The following is a 17,262-nucleotide window of genomic DNA, read 5'->3' as shown; positions in this document are numbered from 1 at the left end:
TCCAGGCTGAACAACCTCAACGCTCCCAGCCTGTCCTCGTACAGGAGGTGCTCCAGCCCTCGGATTGTCTTCGTGGCCTCCCCTAGACTCTCTCCAACAGGTCCATGTCCTTCCTGTGCTGATTTAACTGCACTTTAGAGACAATTCCCCATTTCGCTTTTATAGAGATGTATAGAAGACTCCTCCAAGAAGCAAGGATCCCGCGATAACTCCTGTATTCCCCTGGCAGAGCCACGATGCTGGGAACTTCCCTACCAGCAGGACAGCAAGGGTACGGAGACTCCCAAACTGCCCAGTAACCACCAGTTGCCCAGTGCACCAGGACACCAAAGCCCCCCAGAGCCAACACCCATCTGTGCCCCCAGACACACAGAGATGCACTGAGACATACAGAGAAGCTTCCAACCCTTCCTCACGTACAGGAGCATCTGCAGCACATCCCGGTCTGTGCCCAGGGCTCCGGCTGCTGCCCAGCGCCCCAGGCCCATGGGGTCCAACCCCACATGCCCTGTGCAGAGCAGTGGGCACTCGGGGGTGGCAGAGGCTTTCCCAGGGGTTGAGCAAGGGCAGGAACTGCTCTCTGAGTGGTGACAGTGCTGGTCCCCTCTGGAGCACTATGGGGAGGCCGAGGCACCTCTGCATTTGCTGGGAATCACCTGCAGGATGGGCTTGTTACAGATCACCTTGTGGGTCTGCTCTCCCCGCAGCGACGGAGCTGCGTGTAGCTTGAGCTTTGCAAAAAGACAAGACGTAACCACGGCCATGGGAGGAGCAAGATGCAAGAAGCACTGTTTGTGCGTGAGCCACACAGGCAGGGATGCATTGCTCACCCGAGGAAAGTGGGGAGAGCCCCAGGGAGCAAACACAACCACCAGAGGCGTTCCCAGCTTTCCAAAACACATTGGAGCAGAGGCAGCTCCTCAGAGAGATCCGCAGGCCACGCCGGCTGCTCCGGCACCGAGCACAGCTCCCACACCCACCTTCTTGATTTTCTTGATGTCGCTGTCATCGTCGCTGGGCGCGCTGCTCTGACCGGCCTGGATGCGCTCGTGGTCCTTGAGCAGAGAGGCGATCTGTGGGCACAGGGTGGGTGAGCAGCTGTGCTGTCATGGCACACTCCAAGCCGAGGGCCGGCACGTGCCTTCAGCTTAGTTACAGAGACAGGAACACATCGTGCCGACTCTGCCATAGTGGGAGATGGGTGGACAACACAGATGAAGAAGCCACCAGAGTGCCAATACATCCTGGCATCCCCAGCACCCACTGAACACACTGCAGAGAGAGGGACCTGGACATCCCACCGGGCACCCAACACCGACGGCATTCCTGCTCCCTAAGAAAGCCCTCATGGGTGAGTCATTAAAAAAATTAGTTGGGAGAGAGAACGGCAAAAATCTCTCAAGTCATTCGCACTCTGAAGTGTGCAGACAGGGACAAACTCTCCTCCAGTCACAGCTTCTCAGCACAAACTGGATCAAATCTCGTTAGCTTGAAGTAGTGAATTTTGACGGCTCCCCACCTGTGCTTTTTGTCACCCCTCTGCTCATCGCTCAGCTCCTGCCCCTTCTGCTGCTGCTACTTAGAAACTACAGGAAAGGGCAGGAAATGGGAAAACACACTGTTCAGAAACTGAAAATCAGGGAAAATATTATTTGAATTTGGATTTTATAGAAAATAATAAAAACAAGAAAACAGCTCTCCAAGAACGCTTCCCAAAATGTTTTGGAGAGAAAGGAGCTGAGCTCTTTTTCAGCTACAGACCCTGCTTCTCGTCAACACCAGGACGTGACAGCCGCAGGAACCACAATGCATACCGTGTGCGTGTTGGGTTTTTGGTATCTGGACTGTCAGGAGGGAAACCAGAGGAAAAGAGGCAGCTGCCAGGGGGGCAGATGGGGCAGAGCTGCCACTGCTGCATGGTCACAGCCTGCGAAGAGGAGATGACTTCTGCAAAATCCAAACTAACGAAGAGCTGTGTGTTTTCATGCCATAAGAAGCTAAAAATGCTGCGGGTCAACTTGGTCACCGTGTCTGAAGGAACCCCAACAGACACCTCTCTGCACTGAGCTGTCCCAAAGAGCCCTGATTCTCCCAGTATCCAACACAGAGGCACCTTCCCAGAAAACATCCCCATCCCACTGCCAGGCAGCAGGAGGGAGGGCTGGGGCCAGCCCTGATCCCACAGGCTCTGCTCAGTGAAGCGGCATTTTGACAGAACGGGGTTTGCTGCTGCCTTGCTGTCATGCTGCCCCTGCACGCTGACCACGGCTTGGCTGGAGGCACCCACGCTCCCAGGGCATCCCAGCATCCCTGCTCTCCCAGCATCCCCACCATCCCCGCCCTCCCAGCACCATCGCCCCAGCACTGCAGCAGCACCAACACACCTGAGAAAGCTGTCGTGGGCTCATGGGCACCGATTCAGCTCCTACACGGCTCTAGTGGTTTCACCCCACTTATTCCATAGGAATAGATTTTAGAAGAGACTTCAGAGACCCTTCCCTCTCCCCATACCCTCCCATGGGATTTCAAGGCATCAAACATCCCCTGCACGCAAGTCTTTGAGAGCACTGAATCCATTCCCCGTGCATCTCAGCCAGCACCCTCTGAGCGGGGTTGCCTGTGTCGTGGTGTTCTTTGGTTTCTTATTTTTTGAAATCGAGTGAGCAACATTTGCACATTAAAGTGGAAGATGATTATTTGATCTCTGCTTCAAAGCATGTGGAAGAGTAAAAAAACCAAAATCCAGCACCAGGTAAAATCAAAAGCCCTTGGGCATAGGGGACGGGGCTGCGGCTCTGCCACGCATCTCTGATCCCTGCCCCTTAGCGGATTTCAGGGTTCTTAACACATCTCCCACCCTCCCGACTGGAAGCATCATCGGGTGATGATGCAGAGCTCACCCTGGCCCAGAGGCTGGACTGGACCCGGGATGCTTCCAGCCAGTATCAGACTGGGGCCCCAGGAGAAACCCCCTCGCTGAGCAGGTGCCATGGGCCTTGGCTGGAGCAGCTTGAGGGCTGATCTTGCTCTGTCAGAGAGCACCAATTCAGTAGAGCTGAAACTGCTCCTGGCACAGATTTGTGAGTCCCCAGTCCCCCAGGACTAACAGCAGACCTCAGTGCATTGCTGCCCTGACTCATGGCTGGGATTGCCACTGATCATATTTCAACTCAAAACTTAAAAATATAAAGGAAAACACTCCCATAGGGAGATGCCAACCCACTCCTGTCCTTGCCTCTCTCCAACTGCCTCCTTCGTAGCAATCTCGAGATTTGGACTCTGGGTCAACGCCGCAGTCCAACAAACAGCGAGGGACTTGCAGGGCCAGACAGGGCAGGGCAGACCCATGCCTGTGAGCATCCACCACTGGGTGCCTCAGAGCCACCAGCGTCCCTTGGCACCACCTGCTGAGCCACTTTTGCTCTCTGCTGCTCTGTCTGCTGTAACCCGTGCCGTGTCACCCCTCCTACAGCCCAGCAAAGCGCTGAGCAGCAAACGGCTGAGCTAGCTTCTGGGAGAAGCTACAGGCAACAGGTTGTAGAGGCTGCTCTCACTGAAGAGATGCTCCCTTCTTAGCAAAGTGTTCGCTTTGTTTCCAGCTTCGTGCAATGAATTCGCACGCACACTAGGTTATCAGGATGCTGCAGCTGGCACCTGGCACAAGGTTCCCTCCTGAGGCCACAGACACCTCTTCCCTTTTTCGGTCACTCCTCAGGCTTTGCAGCGACTGGCAGATGCTACTGCCTAATCGAGGCATCACTGGCTCTAATCAAAGTATCCAGAACGAAAATAAGGAAGGTGAAATGGTAGGATAAGAATTCTCCACCCCTTCCCCAAAACCCACTCCTGAACCCAAGGGACCAGCTTGCCAGCTGGTCCCCAGTGCTCGTTGCTGGCGCGAACTCTTTCCAGCTGCAGCAGTGTCCCAGGGCCAGGAACCATGCCAGGCCCACACATGGACTGTGCCAGGGTGGTGCACAGCTCCAGCAAGAAAATCCCCCAGCCAAGGTGACGCCCTTGGCCCTCTCTGCAAGACGGGGCCAGCCTGATGGCATTAAGTATAAATACGCTGGGTGTAACTCCCTCTGATCCCACCCAGAGCCCATGGGTCGCCCCAGGGAGCACGTCGGCGGGGTGACGCCAGGCTCTTCACCTCGGCCTTCAAGCGCTCGATCTCAATCTCCCCGTCCTCGATCTGCTGGCGGAGTTGCTTGGCAACAGTCTTCTCCGTTTCCACAATCTGCAGGAGATGGAGGTACTTCTGCATCAGCGCCTCGTGCTCTGTCGCCAGGTTCCTGTAGCTGCAGGCAGAGACGGCCGTGAGCCCCTCTCCTCCCCCGGACCCGCTGCCACAGTCCCCGGGACATTCACACAGAATTAGGTGTCTGCACACTGCGGGTTTTTGGGAAAGGATTCTCCTTCCCAGCTGCCCACGCACTGTCCTTGCCCCTCCAGCTTGGAGTATGCGCAGGGTGAACAAACAGGGAGATGATTCTCGCAGTCTGGGATGCTGCTACTCAGAATTGACCAACTGGGAGGGGAGAACTCAGATTTGGAGAGAGTTGGGGTTGCCCAGGAAAGCACAAGCAGAAAAGACAACATAGGTTTTTAGCAAATGGTAGGAGACTTTAAAAAAACCCAATAAATGCCATGGCCAAACCTTTCCCACTTATGCCACCCTGTAAGCTTAATGGGAAGGAGGACACTTATGGCACTGGCTCTCATGACCATCTTCTCTCATTAGGGTGCCTCAGCAAGTGATATTTCCTCCATCTCCAGCATACAATACTCATCTCCTCCCCTTCTCACTGCCAGCCCGGCACCCTCCTGCACCCGTGCCGGCTCCTAACCGCTCTCCCTGGGCCTGGCAAGCAGGCTGCGCTGGCATTCCCATGGCACAGACATGAGAGCTTGGAAAAATCTCCTTCTGATCATTGTTGCTATTCCAGAGGAAACCCTTCTTGAAGGGCTTTGAACCCGGTCAGGGATCAGGTGTCCCTCTGGCACGGGGCTGGGAGAGGCAGCGCCAGCGGCGGAGGCTGCCCTACACACGATGGGGACGGGGACTGGGGTGAGGATGGGGACGTGCCCGAGTGCAGCCTCCTGTGCAGCACAAAGCTCCCCGGCACTGGGAGGCCAAAGGTGCCCTACTCTGCACCCAGCTCAACAGCTCCCAGCCCGCAGCCACCCTTGGGCACGGCTTCACCTCCAACACCCTCCGTTCACACGTCTGTGCCGTCGCAGGGTGATACCTGGCATGAGCTATGGCTGCCACCCACTCGTCGCAGTCCTTGGCATCCTCAGTCCTCAGCTCCAGGGTCTTCTGGTTCTCATGGTTAAAATTAACGGTAAAGTAATGCTGCGGGAGCAAACAGAGGGTGAGGAGGTCGTTAGAAAAGCACTTCATGATCAACCACGGGTTGGTTCATTTAAAAATAGATGACCTGATGTGGTTAAAGCCATTCCTGCTCCTGCAGGAGGGTTGGACTGGATGAGCTGCAAAGGTCTCTTCCAGCCCAAAGTACAATTCTATAATTCTATGAAAGCACTTTGAAGCCCCAGGAGCAGGGCCAGGACACGGCCCTCAGCGCTCAGGGAAAAGCTGCTCCTGCGGCGAGGCCGGGGCGAGAGGGGAAACCCTGCTGCACAGGCACCAGGCTTCAGATCAACCTAAACCCACGCAGGGCTGGGAGGCTCCAGGTGGAGACAACACAGGGAACGGGGCGGCTGAGCAAGCGCATTTACTGCGCCCGGCTGCCCGCATCCCTGCGGCACGGGCAACGGGCACCAAAGCAAATCCCCGCTGCTGCCCGGGGCTCGGCGCTGAGCACAGCCCCAGCCCCATGTGCTCGCGGGGCTCGAGGCTGGGCCGGGCACCGGTGTACGAGCCTGGGCCCAGCGCTATATTTAGCCTCCCTTGACATTTACAGTAGTTGTGCTAATTGTGCGCCGGCTGGGGCTTGTGCTGCTCCGGTGCCTTCCCGTGGTCTCCTAGGAAACAGGTACCATGCTGCAATGCCAGATACGGCCCGGAATAACTGGGCTAGAATGAAACCAAAGAGAAAAAAGCTCATCACAGCATTATCTCCTCCTCTGTTAGGTTTAAGAAAATCTGAATAAAAGGTATCGTGGCAAAAAACCAAACCGAACCTAGCCTGGAGCAGCACGGACAGACAGACACCCACCCACAGTGCTGACCCTGCCGGGACAGGCAGCAAGGACAGGGAGACACCCACCACCATGCCTGCTGAGGGCTTATGTCTCGCAGGGTGGCAGCCTGAGAAACATGGTCTGAGCTAGCTGAGCCTGCCTGGGTCCTGCAGAGAGGAAGGGGAGCCCAGGGTCCCCACAGCACCCTGGGGCCATGCCAGAGCCTCCCACAGAAACAGCTCATTCACCCTTGGGGGGAAACAACACGGTGGTGCAGCCCTGGGAAGATCCCTCTCCTTCACCTCTGTCAGGGATCCTTTAGGGGCAATATCCTGTCACTGCTGATCCTGCAGACAGGTCTTCTCCCTACAGAGCCTTCTCCATAGTAAAACATTCCATTACCCCTCTCCCACTGCATCCCTATCCCATCACAGCCAGGCTGGCAAGAGCTTGGGACAGCGGGACTGCTGGCTCACCTTTGTCTGTGGGCCCATCTGGAGCTGAGCAGCTCCTCAGCCCTTTGCTTTTCTCACCCTTCTTCCTTCTCCTTGACTTAAGGCCCAAAGGCTTAAATTGGCGACGAGACATCTCCAAGAGAAAATTCCCCAGAACCTGTCAAGTCTCTGAAGCTGCAGTGGTTCTGCGCCTCTGCTTTACGCCCATCTCTGATACCCCTTCCCCGGCAAACAGTGCTCTAAAGAGCTCGCCACTTCTGCAAGGATCGAAGTCCTCACCCTTGCACACCAAGCTCAGGAACATCACCGATATCACCAGCAATACCAGGGCACTGCCCAGCCCCAGGGATACCAGCAGTGGGAAGCATTTTCCCAGCCCCGGTATCCCCACGAGCTCCCAGTGCCACGGGGACAAACCAACACAATGCTGTGCCTGCATTCACACCCCAAACTCCACCAAGTTCCACGGGACCAGAAAGACAGGAGATGCCTGTGGCCCTAAAACCAGTCCCTGCCCGGCAAGAGGGTACAGGACAAAGTCCCTGTGCTGCCCTTCCTGGGCACTGTGGGTCCCTGGGGGACGATGCAGCACCCTAACTCCTCCTGCGGGCAAGTGCACCTGCTCAGAGCCCTGGCAGGACCGGGCACCACACTGGGTTGGAGCATCCTGATCTTAACCAGGGCCTACTGGAAAAGCAGCACCCCACGCAGTTCAGGACTTGCTGGATTTTCAAACAAGGGGTGGCAGAGCCTGCAGCAGGGACCAGGGCAAGGATCAGTGCAATGACCAGGGCAGTGTCCTGCATCGCCCACCGTCCATCGAGGCACCACCCAATACATCAGCATCAAAAGGTTTTGTCAGGCAGCTCCTGCTCTGCTTACTGAAACCTGGGGACTCCTAAAGGCTTTGCAAATGGCACTTCCAATGCCGCCAGCAGTGGAGCTGGATGATGTGGGGCTGAAAGCTTCCCACTGCAGCTGGGGCAGCTCCAGCAGCTGCTGCAGGGCTGTGGCCAGGACAGTTCGGTCCCAACTCTGCTCCACATACAATAAAAAGCGTGTTCCTGCAGCTCCCGTGTCATTCTGATCTATCCCCACGCAGCAGCCAGGAAGCACAGCGCCCGTGCAAGAAGGAAGTTATTTTATATTTGAATAATAAAACTCCCACCACCTTTTATCTCTGCTTAAATTACGATACTTCTCTGCTATCACAGTGGCACATTGAACTCAACAGCCAGGCAGCATTTCAGAAAACAGCCTCTACCGACTCAGCCTGGGGACGAGGTCGGCGGCAGCGCGGCCCCAGTTGGGCAGCGGGACAGACATGGGATAGACCCATGGATGGAACCAGCCGCTCGCCAGCCTGGAGACTGAGATGAGACCATAGAAAGAAACATTTTCCTGTGAGGGCAGGGAGGCCCTGGCCCAGGTTGCCCAGAGCAGTGGTGGCTGCCCCATCCCTGGAGGTGTTCCAGGCCAGGTTGGATGGAGCTTAGAGCCTCCTGATCCAGTGGGAGGTGTCCGTGCCCATGGCAGAGGGTGGGAATGGATGGGCTTTGTGGCCCCTTCCAACCCAAACCATTCCATGATTCTATGATGTAGAAAATCAATGTATTCCTGAAGTTTTAAAGATGTAGAGCAGGGTGTTTTCCAGCCCCAACAACTTGCCAGACCGCTTGGGATGCCATGACAGATGCAGCCAAGCACCGTTCCTGCAGACCAGCTCTGCTGAAGGGGCCGGCGTGGGAGCAGGGGTACTGAGCCACAAACACCTCCCATAACGCCCGTGACTGTCACACTTTTCCCCCACCCAGCAGTTCCATTGTGCCCCCACAGGACCCCATGGCCGATGTCCCTCTGCAGTGGGGATGCTCCCCGCGCACCCTCCATCTGCCCATGGCAGAGCGGGATGCGCCGCCTGTTCACGGAACTGACAGTTATTGCAGCTGACATAAAGGGCAAGGGAGGAGATTTTTTTCCCCGCTCTGGATGGATGGATGAGTCTAAAAATGGATGGATGAATCTAAAAATCCACAGCTAGCAAGGAAGCTTTTAGCTTCCTTGACCTACATAGTGTGTGCTCTGGGAAAGCAGGACTCGGGACTGGGATGGAGGAGATGTGATGGCCAGGCAGCTCCTTTCCTTGCTCACAGTAAGAAAACAACCCCGGAGGCTGCACCCTCACAGGAGAACATTTCTTCCTAAGATCTCATCTCGATCTCCCCTCTTTCAGATGAAAACCATCCCCCCTCATCCCATCCCTGCACTCCTTGATCCAGAGCCCCTCTCCAGCTTCCTTGGAACCCCTTCCAGTGCTGGAAGCTGCTGTAAGGTCTCCCTGGAGCTTTCTCTTCTTCAGGCTGAACAACCCCAACTCTCTCATAGCCTATCCTCATATGGGAGGTACTCCAGCCCTTGAATCGTGTTCGTATCCTCCTCCGGACTCACTCTAGCTTAACCCCAGAGATCTTGTAATCAGAAGTGCTCTATGCTTTTTTTTTTTTAAAAAAAAGTATAATACTGAAAACTATCCTTCTCAACTTTTTAACTCCACTTTCTTTTTCAGATTTGTTTGTTTGTTTTAGGAGTAAAAATGCTTTCAGTGTTTTTGCTTTATCAGAAACCAACCTCGATTGACTCATAGAACCCGAGTTGGAAGGGCCCCACAAGGATCATCGAGTCCACCTCCTATCCCTGCACAGGACAACCCCGACATTCACACCATGGGGCTGAGGATCTTGGCCAAATGCTTCTCGAATATCGTCAGGCTTGGTGCTGTGACTGCTTCCCTGGGGGGCTGTTCCAGTGCTCCACCACCCTCTGGGGGAAGAACCTTTCCCTAATGTCCAACGAATCCTCCCCTGGTGCATCTTATAGAACTGTTAAGGTTGGAAAAGCCCTCTAAGCTCATTCAGTCCAACACCACTATGCCCACTAAACTACGTCCCAGAGTGCTATATCTCCACATTTTTTGTACCCCTCCAAGGATGGAGACTCCTCCACTGCCCTGGGCAGCCTCTGCCAGTGCTTCACCACTCTTCTGGTAAAGAATTTTTCCCTAATATCCAGTCTTAACCTCCCTGCTGCAACGTGAGGCCATAAAGACTGCCAGTCTTAGGCAACCAAAATATTCCAACACCTATTTTACTCCTTCAGCTTGGAGTTTGGATGCACAAACTCACATTTTCTCAACCACTCAACAACCAACAGCTTCTCCAACCACATCCCCACTGCCCAGAGCGGGCTGCTGCTCAGCTCCGGGCTTGGGAAGCTGGAGCTCCAGCACCTGAGACACTGATGCTGAACTTAACTCTGGATGTGGAAAACCTTGGGAAGGCTTTACTGACAGGCAGGTATTCCCTGCTGCACACACGATGCCCCACGCACCTGGACACCGTCCTCAGCCTTGGGGATGCACACTTGGCTCCACGATGATGTGCAAAAGGCAGCTAGCGATCACAGTGCATCTCGGCCTTCTGGAAAAACACTTGTAAACATTAAAAACCCCACCGCTGGATGAGTACATTGCTTGCGTGAGTGGACCTTGCTTGGTTCACGAGTACTGCAAACACCAGTTTGCCCAGTTGGTGCCACAGTTGGCCCTTGGCAATGGCAATGAGCACAACTTCAGCTGTGGCTCCAAGCTGCAACCTGCCCGGCATCCCCATCAGCTCACATCGCTTATACTGCTGGAGGAACAATTCCTCCCATGACTTTAGTGCCTTTATTCACAGGACACCTGTACGAAGGCCACGTTGCCCCAAAACTGTCTTATTTGGATCCACGAGCCCAATGTGGGAACAGTTTCCCAGGCTGTGACAAAGCCAGAGAAGCCGGGTGTCATCAGGATGACATCAATCTGGCAGCCACTCGCTCAGACAGATGCCCCAAAGACAAACCTAAACTCTCCTAGAGGACGAGAGGCTGTGGCTGGACGCTAACACAGGATCCCCACGTGGCACAGGGATGCTTGCTGTCTCCAGGCAGCCCCGGGTACTGACTGGCACTCACCGATTGTGCTTCACTGCCTTTGTGCTGGGCCCCACACTCTGCACAGGAACATCCTCACCCCGTTGCCTTGCACCCCCAGAGCAGAGCAGAGAGTGCCCAGGCTGTGGGGTGTCCACAGACGCCCTGCTTACCCCAGTGAGAAGCTGCTCTGTCCCCTCCTGCCACTGGCACCGGAGCTGCATGCTGCTCTGATCCCTGCGTCAATCAGGGACCATGCCCAAAGCTGCTTGTGGCTCCACTGCCACTGCTGCCCCTTCACCTAGAGCACAGCGTGTGGCCCAGATAACACAGCTGAGCACTTAACAAAGGTGCCCAGGAGAGGAACCCACCATCTGCAGCTCCTCTGGCCATTGCTGGAAACAGCCAGGAGGTCCTGGAGGGACACACACTGCTCACCATCATCACAGGGGCTGGGATGGCAGCACCCAGCAAAGGCACTTGCATCAAACGATGGAGGAGAAGCCTCAGGCAAACGGCCGGCTGCTCTGGGAGGGCCATCCCCAGCCTCTTCTGCAGAGGAACCAGCACTGGGCACCTGTCCAGTCCCCCAGTGGAGCGGGACTGTGTTTATCCCTGGCTCACCCATAGCAGCGCTTTCTGGGGGCCCTGGGAGCTCTACCCAGGCGAGACCCCATGCAGGAGCCCCATGGCCCATGCTGCTGCATCCCAAGAGCCACATGAGCTCTCCTGCCACCAGGGATGGCTCCATCAGCGAGCCAGAGCTGCGGCTGCTGCAGGTACCCAACGCTTCATGAGGGCAGGCAGCCCTGAAGCACCCACCCACGTATCCCTCAGCTTCGCTTTCCTCCAGCTTTCCTGGTGTCTCAGGGATGGGTGGCACTGGATAGGGTGCCCTCGGTGACCGGGCTTTGTCTCTGCTTGGCACCTGCTACTCTTTGTGCTGCTAGCGGTGAGAAGACACGTGGCTTTCTTCTGCCATCCCTTCCTGTGCAGGGAAATGATCAGGGCTGGACACACCCCAGGGAGATGGAAGATAAATTCCTTCCCAACGTGCCTGTGGGAAGTGTTTCCACAAGCCTTTTCCCATCCCACGGAGGGACCCCAGCCACGTGCACCCACCACTGGCCGTCTGTCCTCAGCTTTGCATCCCAATACAAAATGCTTCCTTGAGTCTTCCCTGCCCCGAGAGAACAGATAATAAATGTTAAACCCATCCCTGGTGAATGTGTCTGAGATGGGGAGGAGCATCTCTACCGATAAGCTCTGTGTCCACAGGCTTTGTGGGAAAAGAAAGCCTCATAGTTCCAGAGAGCTGCTGAGTTTCAAGTCAAGGGCTCTGCACGGTGCCACCACTTGACTCGCATCACGCTGGCTCTCATTGGAGTCACAGAGGGCTGTCAGGTAAGAACAACTCATGGCACTGCGGTACGGGTCCATAAATGCAACTCAAGGCTGGATGCGCAGAGCAAACCCAGCCACGACTCCCACTGACTGACTCGGGCAACGGAGAGCTCTCATCCCACAGCGGGGCATTCCTGGTCCTGAGCACACGGCTGTGAGCTTGGGGACAGATCAGCTCGGGATCTCCGCACCTGCCCAGCTCCTCCGCCAGGATGTCCACACCCCATGTCTTGCCCACCCTGTCCTGTCTGAGGGGCTCTCATGGCCCCTTCCACCAAGGGGCAGATGTGAAAGCACATCCCAGCCATCCTCACGCTTGGGGACAGCATGTCCCAGGGAACAACACAGCCCAGATGCCGCAACAGAAAAAAGGAGGCTTCACCCCTCCATCTCACCGTGGCACCAGCCAGCACGTGCCTGTTGCGCTGCCGGCACCACCACCCTGTACAGCCCAAACATCGACCTCCCGCAGCGAGCAGACCTGGCAGATCCTTCCCCTGGGCCACCGCCTGAGCCCACCCAACAATCGGACACCTTCCACATCAAAGGGGTCTGAAGAAAATCTTATTTGAAGGAAAAAAACCAACAAAACAAGAAGAGAAACTTGCAGAGGCGCCCAGATCCTCTCTTTTCAAATGACTTCACTCCTTTATTTCCATATGCACCATATGCTAAAAATACACCGCATTCCCAGCCAAATACCCCTCACCAAAGTGAAACGTGAAGTTCAGGAGGGTTTTGAGAGACACACCTTTTAAAATTTCTCCTTTGTGGAGAATTTGAACCCTTTCAGCCTTCACTCCAGTGAAGAAGGGATCTAAAGCTGCAGCTCCCCTGCTTCAGGGAACACTGGCCTCATCTCCGGCTGAAACAGCTGGAGAGATAAATACCCGGAGAAAACAACTAACGGTGACCATGGGCACTGCTAGAAATTTCCTCAGCACCTTCCTTCCAAAGGAAGATCAGGCGATGCTGAACACAACTCAGCACCAGGTGAGCTGGAAGGAAACGCTTTCTCTGGCATGGAGCGCCCGGATCCCTTCCTTTGGAAGCATGCCGGCTCTGCATGCCGCTCGCTCGCCCTCGGCCTCTGCACAGCCCATGCTGCAGGTCTGCACCAGAAATACGCCGCTGCCTGTCTCATCTGCTGTGCCATCCGTCGCTCTGCAAAGCGGTGGGGCTTGAGCACTTCCATTTACATCTCTCCTAATGAATTATACAGAATTAGGAGCAAGGGAACTAGACCTTGGTAAATCGGTGCAGACCAGCAGCCTGGTCAGTACGCAGTGTGGCTGGATCTCACTGTGCCGCGACAGCAGCCTCTCATTTGCACCAAGGAGAAACCTTCCAGGTGCATTTTGAAACGGAACAGGGCTGTGACACCTACTCCTTAGTGTTTATCTGCTGGAAAATCCCTCCTGCACAAACACAAGGAGCCAGGACCTGGTAAGCAAGCTTGATTTAAGTGCAACCAGGAACGAGCACAACATTTACTATGCTGTTACCTGACCAAACTGGGAGCAGCGTGACATCCCCTGCACAGCCCCTTCCCCACAGCTGTACCAACCCTGTGGTACCCAGGAGGCTGCTCTGGCAAAAGGGCCAGGGCTGCAAGCAGGTAGAGCTGCTGCAAAACAATAGTGTTTTGATCCAAACGGGGCAATATTCCCATGATCCCTGCCGGGAGCGGGACAATGTGCCACTGAGCCGTGGGGCTGTGCTGCCTGCTCAGGGCTTTTTGGGGTGCTGAGCATGCTGTGCTCAGGCAGAGGCAACAAAGGGGCTCCTACCCTCCAGTCCTGCTTTGGGGGGGTCCCATGGGGTCTGTCCTGCAGTCTCCTGGCAGCGCTCCCCACCACCTCCCTGGAGCCGGCTTAGGCACGAATTATGCAAGACCTGCAGAGCTGGACTCAAAACACATGGTGCCTCCCACAAGCACCCAGCCTGGGCTTCCAGTGCTGGGAAAAGCACCCCGCTCCTCCCTGCGAGGGGCTTCCTGCTGCCCTCTGCGACACGGGCACCTGCTACATGTGCAGCTGCACTCCACACACAGCGGCTGAGGGGTAAAAGCAACCGCAACGGTCTTCTCTCCTCTCCAAACAGAGGTGATTTTGGAAGCCAAGTCAGCGATGGGCAGATGGATCTGCATTCCCAGGCTGGAAGCCAGCCCTTCCTCCCCCTACCCCACCCAAACCCCAACCCTGCGTGGCTGCTCCGATGCACCCCAAGCTCCATACAAGCCCAAGGTTGCCAGCATCACATGCTGTGCTGCTCGATGTCACCCTGCCCACCCGGGCAAGGCACAGCAAGGGGAGAGAACCCCACATCGGGTGGGTCATCAGGGGCCGCCATCCCTACAGCCCAGTCCCCAGCATCGTGGGAAACCAGGGGGGAAACCGGATTCTGGGTTTGCTGTTTGGTGCTGTTCTGCCGGGATACATCAGCATCTGTGGGAATCACTGCAGCCGCGTCCCAGCCCCGCGTGCAGCACAGGGAGGCCCTGCTCCGCTGTTCCCTACTGCCCGCAGAGGGGATGTGCGGCACATCCAGCTGGGTTGGTGACAGGACTGTGAACCACATGGGTGGGAACATGGTGAAATCCTGGTGAAAACAAGGCCCTGTGCCCCACCAGGCGCTGCATATCCTACCCCCTCCAGAGCTCAGCACCGTAACCCATCACCCCAGCTGCCCGTGCCGTGGGGTTGGGTTTGCCTCCCAACACCTGTGACAAACCCTGGGGGGAAAACAGGGGGGCTGCGTCCAGCTAGCAAACATTGAAGGCAAACAGCTGCACCCCAGCATGGATGGAGCAACCCCACGGGAGCCTCATGCCCTTCTGCGCCCCACGAGAGCCCCATGTCCCCGTCATTCCCGATGGGGGCCACTGCTGGGCGGGGGCCACGGGGACACACGTGGTGCGTGGGCTCAGGACATGTGTGGGGCGCGGGAGCTCACACACACGTAGGTTGGGACACACGTGGGGCAGGGGATCGGGACGTAGTGGGGCGCGGGAGGGTCAGGACATGCGTGGGGTGCGGGGAGAGGTCAAGGGCACTCGTGGGGCGTGGAGGGGGTCAGGACACCCGTGGGTCGGGGCGCTCCACCGGGGGGCGCCCCTCGCCGCAGCCCCAACGCTAATTACCGACGGCTAATTAGCCGCGATGGGAGCCGAGGTGGTGTGGGAGCTCCGGGCAGAGCACGACACCCCCAGAAACCAACGCACCCGCTGCCCCGGGGTGCGCGGCTCAGCGTGGTTGATGGACTGCTACTGCCACCCCCAGGAGCAATTCCCCCCCCCCTTCCCGGTACTGCGACCTCCGGGAGCATCCCCTCTCCCCCGTCTCCGGTACTGCGACCCCGGGAGCACACACACCGCCCAGCACCGGGAGCATCTCCCCCGCTCCCACTGGACCCGGCACTGCGATCCGGGGAGCATCCCCCTCCCCCCAGCCGGTACTGAGACCCTCAGGAGCATCCCCCCATCGTCCCCCGACCCGGCAATGCGACCCCGGGGAGCATCCCCCTCCCCCCCATCTTCTCCTGCCCCCAGCCATGCACTGGGAGCATCTTCTCTCCCCCCAGACCGGCACTGGGAGCATCTTCTCTCCCCCCAGACTGGCACTGGGAGCATCTTCTCCCCCTCAGCCGGGCACTGAGAGCATCTTCTCCTCCCAGCCCAGCACTGGGAGCATCTTCTCCCCCCCGGCTCGGCACTGGGAGCATCTTCTCCCCCTCAGCCGGGCACTGGGAGCATCTTCTCCTCCTCAGCCCAGCACTGGGAGCATCTTCTCCCCCCTCAGCCGGGCACTCGAGCATCTTCTCCCCCTCAGCCCGGCACTGGGAGCATTTTCTTCCCCCCCAGCCCGGCACTGGGAGCATCTTCTCCTCCCAGCCGGGCACTGGGAGCATCTTCTCCCCCTCAGCCCAGCACTGGGAGCATCTTCTCCCCCTCAGCCGCGCACTGGGAGCATCTTCTCCCCCTCAGCCCAGCACTGGGAGCATCTTCTCCCCCTCAGCCGGGCACTGGGAGCATCTTCTCCCCCCTAGCCCGGCACTGGGAGCATCTTCTCCCCCTCAGCCGGGCACTGGGAGCATCTTCTCCCCCTCAGCCGGGCACTGGGAGCATCTTCTACCCCTCAGCCCGGCACTGGGAGCATCCCGAGCAGCATCCCCCCTCAGCGCGGAGCAGGTCCCGGGAGCCCCGGGGTCAGGAGCTGCGAGCTGGGACGGGACCCCCGCGCCCCCCCCAAGCCCACCTGCTTCTCGAGGGAGTCCTTGGCCGAGAGGGACGGCTTGGGGGAGGGCGCCCGGTCGCAGACGCAGCCCTCGAGCAGGTAGAGCCCGGAGGGCCGCGAGCTGGAGTCGGTCTCGAAGTAGAAGAGCATGTTCTGCAGCAGCGCGAACCACTTGGTGTGCCATTTTGTGTTGTCGGAGCTCCGCTTGCTCAGGTAGCCCTTCCTGGCGCCGTCCTTCTTCGCCAGCAGCCCCAGGTAGGTGACGTGCCCGTCGTTGAGCCGCATCCCCTTCTGCATGGTGCCGGGCTCCGCCGGGGCTCCTCACATGGTCCTGGCGCGGGTCCCTGCCGAGCGGCGGCGCGGCGGCACCGTCAGCAGCGGCGGCCGCTGCCCGCGGGCGGCCGGCGGCGGCTCCTCATGGCGCGGCCGAGCCCCGCCGCGCTGCCCGCCCCGCGGCTCTGCCCGGGGAGCGCCGCGTCCCGGAGCCGCCGCTCCCGCGGGCGACACAGTCATGTGATGCCGGCGGCACCGCCAGCCGCCCGCGCGGGTCCCCAGCCGAGCGCGGCCGAGCCCAGCCGAGTGCAGCCGAACCGAGCCGAGCGCGGCCGAGCCCAGCCGAGTGCAGCCGAACTCAGCCGAGTGCAGCCGAACCGAGCCGAGTGCAGCCGAACCCAGCCGAGCGCCGCCGAGCCCAGACGAACCGCAGCCGAGCCCGGCCGAGCGCAGCCGAGCGCAGCCGAACCGAGCCGGCCCTGCCTCGCCGCCGGCTGCGGGGGCGGCCGCGCCGCGCTCCCCCGGGGCCGCCCCCCTCCCAACCCGGGATGTAGGATGCGGGGGCGACCGCCCTGCCCGCCGCTCCGCACCGGCGGGACCCCCGCACACGAGATCCTCAGGACATGGGATCCCCCACTACAGGGGATCCCCGGCACATGGGAGCCCCTCTGCACACATGGGCCCCCCCAGCGCACAGGATCCCCACAGCACAGGGGTCCCCACTGGGCACACAGCACCCCCCAGCACCTGGGATTCCCAGCACATGGGATCCTCAG

The 17,262-nt window shown here is 58.2% G+C and overlaps 1 protein-coding gene across 2 annotated transcripts in view; it reads right to left on the bottom strand.

Moving 5' to 3' along the window:
* Positions 1 to 16,693, bottom strand: part of RASGRF1 (Ras protein specific guanine nucleotide releasing factor 1) — a 39,751-nt gene extending 23,058 nt beyond the window's left edge. For both annotated transcript variants that reach the window (XM_054077964.1, XM_054077965.1), the window contains exons 1-4: positions 16,235 to 16,693; positions 5,253 to 5,359; positions 4,154 to 4,301; positions 981 to 1,073 (exon numbers count right to left, since the gene is read on the bottom strand). In XM_054077964.1, coding sequence (XP_053933939.1) covers positions 981 to 1,073; positions 4,154 to 4,301; positions 5,253 to 5,359; positions 16,235 to 16,510 — 624 coding nt within the window. In that variant the 5' untranslated portion in view covers positions 16,511 to 16,693. The remainder of the gene's footprint in view (positions 1 to 980; positions 1,074 to 4,153; positions 4,302 to 5,252; positions 5,360 to 16,234) is intronic.
* Positions 16,694 to 17,262: the final 569 nt, after the last annotated feature.

Source organism: Cuculus canorus, chromosome 12, assembly GCF_017976375.1.
Source record: "Cuculus canorus isolate bCucCan1 chromosome 12, bCucCan1.pri, whole genome shotgun sequence".
Classification (NCBI taxonomy): domain Eukaryota; kingdom Metazoa; phylum Chordata; class Aves; order Cuculiformes; family Cuculidae; genus Cuculus; species Cuculus canorus.
This window is presented reverse-complemented; position numbering and strand designations above follow the sequence as displayed.